This window comes from Elgaria multicarinata, chromosome 9 (genome assembly GCF_023053635.1).
Source record: "Elgaria multicarinata webbii isolate HBS135686 ecotype San Diego chromosome 9, rElgMul1.1.pri, whole genome shotgun sequence".
In the NCBI taxonomy this organism is placed as follows: domain Eukaryota; kingdom Metazoa; phylum Chordata; class Lepidosauria; order Squamata; family Anguidae; genus Elgaria; species Elgaria multicarinata.
Window position 1 is genome coordinate 20,505,221 of NC_086179.1, and position 8,294 is coordinate 20,513,514.

At 48.8% G+C, this 8,294-nt stretch overlaps 1 protein-coding gene across 1 annotated transcript; it reads left to right on the forward strand.

The window, feature by feature from the left end:
• Positions 1-1,535: 1,535 nt before the first annotated feature.
• Positions 1,536-4,953, forward strand: FBXL14 (F-box and leucine rich repeat protein 14). The gene has a single exon (XM_063134902.1). It carries the CDS (start codon positions 1,536-1,538, stop codon positions 2,736-2,738), a length of 1,203 nt encoding a protein of 400 aa, XP_062990972.1. The 3' UTR covers positions 2,739-4,953.
• The last annotated feature ends 3,341 nt before the right edge of the window (positions 4,954-8,294 follow it).

Sequence of the window (8,294 nt, forward strand, 5' to 3'; positions counted from 1 at the left end):
TTTAATCAACAAATGACAACACATGATTTGTAGGTTGTTGTTTTCATTCAAATGTTACTGGAAGGTTTTGTCTGCTGCAAATTTACATTTAAGTACCACTTCAAGGAAACAAGAAAAAATAGTTTATTTCCTTTATTAATTTCCAGAGGGGTGGCCATGATAGTCAATTGCTTTATTAAATACCTTCACCAAAAACATATATCCTTCGTTGGGATTATATTTAATATTCTCTTTCAAACCACTTAATCCAAAAGCAAGGTCCGTCATTATCAATCCATTGAGGAAGATTCGGCGAGGGGTGGGGGTGGAAAGAGAAATGACCCCTTTTAGCCTTACTAAAAATAACTATTTCTCACCCTCTTCCAAGCAACCCCACTGAGGGTGGTCTAGGCGTGGGGGGAGGGAAAGGGGCTTAGGTTTCACTTCTCCCCGCCTCCCCCGGGGGGATGTTTTTAGCACCATCCCTTCAGGGAAGTCTCCTTAGCAACGGCGATGCTGCTAATCCTAACCTGACAGGTCCCATTGCGGTGAGGACAGTTAACATCCCCCCTCCCCCCTGCTCGGAGTGCCAGCGGAACAACTCCCTGACGGACCGCGGCAGTGCCGCGTGTGAATCCGGCCACTCGAGGGAAGGCCCAGAGAGCCTCGTTCGGTGGAGCGCGACGGCGAAAGGGTTAATCCTACTGGGCTGCCGAAAGGAAGAGGAGGAGGGGGGAATAGAGGGGGGGCACTGTTGCCAGGCGACGGCTCCGAGTGTTCCGGATCGTACCACTGCGCAGGCGGCGCGGGGAGGTGTGGCGCACCAGAGCCAGGCCCGGCCCAGCCGCCTCCGTCGTCGTCTCCTCCTTCCCCTCCCCCGCCCGGCCTGAGCGTGGCGCCGGAGCCCCGGCAGCCAGCGAGCGCGCGAGGGAGTGAGTCGGACGAGCCTGCCGAGCAGAGCGGGGAGGGGGGGAGGCGGATCTCCAGAGCGGCGGCGGCGGCGGCAGAAGAAACTCGGCCGTGTGGGCCGCCCTGCCCTCGCCTGCGCCGGCTCCGAGACAAAGGAGGAACAGGCGGCGGCGGTGGCGGAGCGAGAACCCGCCCGCCGGACTGAGCGCGATGCGGCGCGGGGCCGCCCGAGGAAAGAAGCGAGGCGGCAACGCGGCCTGCCTGGCGTGGAGCCGGTAAAGGAGGAGGGCGGCGGCGGCGCCCCACAGGCCGGGCTCCGGCAGACCTTCCTTCGGCAGAGCGTCAGAGGCCGAACCGCCCTCCTTGCCTGTCCCGGGAGCGGCGGCGATGTGAGGCCCGAGCCGGAAGCGGCGGCCGAGAGAGCGGGCGGGCGGGCGCCACAGACTTCTGCCGACGAGGAGCGCGTCGAGCGGGCCGGGGCTGGCGCCGCCGCCGGCGCCGCCACTGCTGCTGCGGGTGCCGAGGCCCGGAGGCTGGGTCGAGCCGCGTTAGCCGCCGCCGCCGCGGCAGGGCCCCGGCGGGAGCGGCGTCCCCCTCCGCCGCCGGGCCCGGGTGGCTACGCAGCAGAGGCGAGCCGGGCCCGGGCGATGGAGACGCATATCTCGTGCCTGTTCCCGGAGCTGCTGGCCATGATCTTCGGGTACCTGGAGGTGCGGGACAAGGGCCGGGTGGCGCAGGTGTGCACGGCCTGGCGGGACGCCGCCTACCACCGGTCGGTGTGGCGGGGCGTGGAGGCCAAGCTGCACCTGCGCCGCGCCAACCCGTCGCTCTTTCCCAGCCTGGCTGCCCGGGGCATCCGGCGGGTGCAGATCCTGTCGCTGCGCCGCAGCCTGAGCTACGTGATTCAGGGCATGGCGGAGATCGAGAGCCTCAACCTCAGCGGCTGCTACAACCTCACCGACAACGGGCTGGGCCACGCCTTCGTGGCGGAGATCAGCTCGCTGCGGGCGCTCAACCTGAGCCTGTGCAAACAGATCACCGACAGCAGCCTGGGCCGCATCGCCCAGTACCTCAAGGGCCTGGAGGTGCTGGAGCTGGGGGGCTGCAGCAACATAACCAACACGGGCCTCCTGCTCATCGCTTGGGGCCTGCAGCGCCTCAAGAGCCTCAACCTACGCTCCTGCCGCCACCTCTCTGACGTGGGCATCGGGCACCTGGCGGGCATGACCCGAAGCGCGGCCGAGGGCTGCCTGGGGCTGGAGCAGCTCACGTTGCAGGACTGCCAGAAGCTCAGTGACCTCTCGCTCAAGCATCTGGCCCGCGGCCTCACCCGCCTGCGCCAGCTCAACCTCAGCTTTTGTGGGGGGATCTCAGATGCGGGGCTGCTGCACCTGTCGCACATGAGCAGCCTCCGCACGCTGAACCTGCGCTCCTGCGACAACATCAGTGACACAGGCATCATGCACCTGGCCATGGGCAGCTTACGCCTCTCAGGCTTGGATGTCTCCTTCTGTGACAAAGTGGGGGACCAAAGCCTGGCCTATATTGCACAGGGCCTCGATGGGTTGCGCTCACTTTCCCTTTGCTCTTGCCACATCAGCGATGAGGGCATCAACCGCATGGTGCGCCAGATGCACGGACTGCGCACTCTCAACATTGGCCAGTGTGTCCGCATCACCGACAAAGGCCTGGAGCTCATCGCCGAGCACCTCAGTCAGCTCACGGGCATTGACCTCTACGGCTGCACCCGCATCACTAAAAGGGGCCTGGAGCGCATCACTCAACTGCCCTGCCTCAAGGTGCTCAACCTGGGACTCTGGCAAATGACTGAGAGCGAAAAGGTCAGGTGAGAGGAGGGGACACCCGGAGACCTCCACCCCTCCGGAGGGACTCGCCAACTGACTGCTGCAGTGGAGGAAAGAAAGAAAGGAGGATATGCCTCCAACACTAGAGAGTGAGAGAGAGAGGGGAGGGAGGGGGGAGGAGAAAGTATCCCCAGTACTTGCCTGCCTGTCCTTGCAGACAGTGGAGGTGAGGAAAAGGGGACATCCACCATTCTTTCATAATTCCTTCCCTTGCACTGGAGGGAGAACTGCACTCTATATCAGCCTTCACTGTGGATGGATACAGTATCACTGTCTTTACCTTTTCTATTGGGAATGCAGCTTCTCAATCTTTTATGCACTGGGGATGAATACAGCCCCTTTCTCCAAATCTGATTCCACCCCCTTCTGCACTAGGGATGGAAGAAGAAAACCTAGCCCGTTATTATTATCATCTTTTTTTAAAAAAACAAACCCTGAAGACCTGCTCTTTTTAGAGCAAACAAGTCTCTTCCTTTTCCAGTCTGTTTCCATTACGCTTGTCCACCAATTCCTGCTATGCTTTTTGTAGGCAGTCACCCTTTATGCAGTATATAAACAACCTGTAGATAACAGAGGAAGCTGCTTTATACTGTCAGATGATGTGATCATTCTAGCTCAGTATCCTCTAGTATACACTGACTAGCAGCAGCTCTCCAGGCCCTCAAACAGGAGTCTTTCCCAGCTCTATCCTTCTACCTCTCTTCTGGGCCAGAATCCTCTGTCATTCTGTCCTTCCTGCTACCCTTTTTCCTGTGCTTGAGGCTAGAAACGTAAAGCCTTTTATATTTCCCTCCTGAGCAGGTGATGTTCCTTTGACACGGCACTGTAATTGGAGTGTCAACTGAAGTGCACTCATTTTGCTCACTGTTGCTTGGAGAAGACTGGGGAGGGGGCATCAAACCACAGTATTTCTCCCAGAGACCTATTTTATGCTGTATCCAACCCACTTCATCACCATCTTTCCTTTGCTGCCAAAACCTCTACAGAGGTTGAAGATACCTTTGTCAAATATTTTACCATCATTTCCCATATGCTTATTCCCTTCCTTATTTCATCTTTTTGGCCCTCGTAGTTGGGGATTTTAAACAAAACACATATCTAGCCACACGCCTCTTCCATTTGGAGGATTGGAGACAGGAACAATAGAAATAATCTTTACTTGTAGTTTCAATAGAGATACTGTGACTGGCTTTTATTTAGCAATGCATAACCCACACACCACCCCTCCCTTACTCTTTCCTAAAGTCTTGTGACTGATCTCAGCTTTTTAATTCATTCTCTCTTCCATACTCATCTTCGTACATGGTTTAATTTTGAAAGACATTTGAAGTGGCTGTTCTTGTGGATTTTAAGTACACTTTTTTTCTGCTGAATATATTCTCTCTATATAAATGTTTGGCTACCTCGGGTTTTTGATTTTTATTTGTTCTCCCCCCCCCCCCGCCCCCAGCTCTGGAATTTTTACAAGAAAGATAAGAGACTGAAATATTTTTGTGCCTAGACTGGAAAGATATCCCTTGGGTTTATGATTTGGAGGGGGGCGGGGTGAGGAAAGGAAAGGAAAGGCTGGTTGGAGTTTCTTTCCCTTATGTCCCACCAATACATTATCGTTGTGCCTCTCCCTCTCTATTTTTGAGACAGTGTTCTTGCATTTCTATTCTTGTAGCACAAAAACGTGTAACATGTGTGAACGTCCAAACTGATAATTGGGCTATGGTTAAAAGAAATGTGAAGTAGAAACTCTGTTTCTTTAAATATATGCAAATTCCCACCTCCCCTTCTCTCAAATTACCTAGGTTAAGTAAGAAGCTTCCTGTGTGGAAGTAGAAAGAGGAGCAAGCAGAACAGACTGACTTGTGGTTGCAACATGAATAGGAAAAGTCAATTTCATGTGGTGTTTCTGTTCTGTCATTAAAGTAAAGCCACTTCTTGATGCTGGCCTTTAAAAGGAGGAATAAGACAGCGTTGAAGAAAGCAAAAATGATGGGGGGGAGGGGAGAAGGGGCAGTTGTGCAGATTTTCCAATCCTCCACAGTTGCAGGTCATGGGATTCAGACAAGCTCAGACACACAACCCCATCATGGAATAAATGTACTGTTTGTGAATTTGTATAAAATTAAAGATCCTCTTAAAACATTTTATATTCTTACAGTAAAAGGTTAAACTGATATTTATATAATAAAAGAGGAAATATGAAGTATGTTTTTGAAAAAAGTTGCATCTGTGTTGTCTTTGTGTATATTTGATCGAAAGATTTGAGAAGATACACATTACAGAACTGTTGTGTCCTTTCTCTGCCAATGAGAAATTTGGTCCAGTGAATCAAAGGAATGGGAAGGCTTTGTCCTTTCAAGGCAGAAGGCTGAGCAACTCCAAAATTAGAAGTTCACAGCAGAGCAATTGGTTTCATTGGAGGGATCTGTTAGAAGTCCTAGCTTATCCTTCTCTATGTGTGATTTGTAGTTGAACCTGCCCAGTAATAGCTTCCAATATAGTGTTGGGCAAGTCTCTACTGCGCAACAGAAGTAGTTTTTTAAAAAAGTTTTTACAGATGTTAGGAACGATATGTGGTTTTTCATTTTCCAAAATAGTTAGTAGCCCAAGCTACAGTTCTGAACTGGTGCATTACAAATTAAGTGAATAGTTAGAGACTGAGTTTGGTCATCTAGGCTTTGGGATAAAAGTGAAAGCCAAACTTCAATGTTAAAAATAGCCTGAAGTAGCGGTGGTGGTGGGAGTTTTTCCTGTTGTATTCATCTTTGACTTTTGCCCTGCCAGTGATCTTTTTTAAAACTTCTCCACTGAAGTTTTTTTTTTTTTAATTGGGGACAGGATGGGTGGGAGGGGTTAAGCAGTGCTTATAGGGCATAAAACAAAGCTTTTCTCCCTCTAAGTCATGCAGCATGTCTTTCTCTCCCTTTTTCTTATTAAAGGAGGGGTGGGGGGTAGGGAGAACGTGAAATGGTGGAAGGAGCCGAAGCCATTGTTCAGGGAAGTTAAAAGAGGAGCTGTCCTTGCTTGCTTGCTTGCTTGTTCAGTCATGCATACTGAATCTTGCTGTGTGAGGGTCCCTATGGAAGGGAGGAGGGGTGGTTCTTCCCCTCTTTTTAACATTCCTCTCCAGGCCTGGCTGTATTTAAGCTGCTTTTCCTCCATGTGTAGGGCAGGGGTGGGGGGATGGTCCGGAGTTCCTCTACATTTGCATTTCAAGCACTTCCAGGGCTGTAGCAGCCTTAGCCTTACTCCCGTTCATTCAAACTGTTCTCTCTACTGGTTGGTGTCTTCCCCCCATGTACTCCAGGTAAAATAACCCCGCAACGCACTCCTAGCAAAATAACAGTTCTTGCTCAGCTGTAGTGTAACCAACAATTGCAGTTTTCTCCTCAATATCTAAAATAAAAGCAATCCCTTCATGTTTTAACATAGGGAAAAGAATAAGGGGGTATTTCTGCTTTAGGAGAAGGGAGGGGGCTACCCTTGTATTTCCTGTTCAGAGTAAGGTTTTACTGGACCTCCACTGTGCCCTCAAGAGGAAACCAGCACCTAGACTGTTATTGCTGCTTTTATTTAAAACCTTTCATGCTTTCTGCTGGGAGTTGGTCACAAAAGCTGCATTGTTCTCATTGGCAAAAGCCAGCACAATTGGATCTAATTGAGCCTGACACTACATCCATCTTCTTTTACTTCGGAGGGAGGTGTAAGGTCTGCGTCTATGTTTCTTCTCTCCCCCCACATTTGCCTTTTGTTTTTTAAATTTTTATAATAGGTTCATGACTGACAAGAATATGAACCCTATTAAAACAGGAATGTTTGGCCATTTGGCACAGTTCAGTGAGTGGTAGACAATCCAGGGGCCAAGTTCTCTTAAAATACCCAGCAACCAGAAATACATTTCCTTCTACCCAACCAAGCAGCACACACATACAATATTTGAAAACAGTGTTCATCTCATTCAGCACTTGTGTAAAGCACTCTAATATTTTGCTTGGTACAGCAAACAGATAACAGATTTTTTAAAAAACACACACTGAAACCAAAGAACTTTTAGGAGTCAATATTAATAAACATCAGCTGTCTTGGAGTTTGTGTGCATGTATTGGGATTTTTTATGTTAATTATCTAGAAAGCACTTTTTACAGAGCAGTTTCAATCCTCCATTCATTCTGTGACATTATTATTATTTATTATTATTTATTTATATAGCACCATCAGTGTACATGGTGCTGTACAGAGTAAAACAGTAAATAGCAAGACCCTGCCGCATAGGCTTGAACAATGTCTCTTACCAATGCAGGATACACAAGGGCACACTGAGTTATAGCTGAGCGGCAGTTTGTATCTAGGTCTAACAAGCCCACGGACAACATTTCTATCCACTAGACAGATGCCTTGTACCCCTGAGAGTAATAGAATATCTTTCTGAATAACTGAAGCAAAACAAACTCTATTCTGAAAACAAGATTGTGTATAGATATCACTAAAAGGCGTGATGAGCTCTCTGTAGATCTGCGTTCAACCCTTTTTAGTCAGATACGAACTAACACACTCACAAGCTACCAGTTCTTCCAGTTTCAAGCAGAAGCTGGCTGTGCAGAATGTTGATTGGCTGGTTCTTGTGTCAGTCACTTTCTCCTTATCCAGAACAATGTTTCATGTTTTTAAAAAGGTGGCGAATAAGTGTTTAGCCAGATAAAGATGCCAGATGATTGGGTCGGTGGAATAGTTTAGGCTGACAGCCCACCTGAAGCATGGGAAGAATGGCAAAATTACTACTATAATTGGGACACCCTAAATTGGGGGTGGGTGGGTTATCCCATAGCAGCAAATTATATTATTATTATTATTATTATTATTATTATTATTTATTATTATTATTATCCAGCCTTTTTCCCAGTACTGCCTATATTCACTTGGAAATGATACACAGAAGAAACTTTAAACGCCAACTCCAGAGCGGAGGATTCAATTGGCAAGAAGTTAAACTGCTTGCCAAGAGATTGCATGCATGCCGGATTGCCACATGGTATGTAGTTGCTTGTATTCACTCTGGGAAAGAGCTGAGAATGAAGTGCGGAGTGTAGAAGCCAAGGGGGGAAAGAAGAGTGAGGCGACAGTGAAAGCATGGGGAATAGATTACAATAGCCTGAAGGAAAAGCCATTTCTTAACTGATGTCATGTTCTAGTGCCAGGAACATAATACGACAGATAACATGCAAAAATCTGTATCATTACCTTTGTCATTAGTACTAGATACTCTTTGAGTCTTTGGAATTAATCCTCTGAATATTTCTTAAGTGCAATGTTACAGGACAAGGGGAAGGCTGCCAGATGTGTTCGATTACAACTCCCAGCATCCCCAGTCAGCTGCAATAGATGTGGAGGGCACTAGGCTGGGGAAAGCTGGGATAAGGTTAAAAGAATTTAAATGTCAAATGTGAAATTGAGCAGCTCCTGATGTGGCTTTTGACCAGCATGGTAGTCTTAACAATGTCTATGCCACATGGAATTGAGCCTTCTATAAATTCAAGAGAACACCTACAA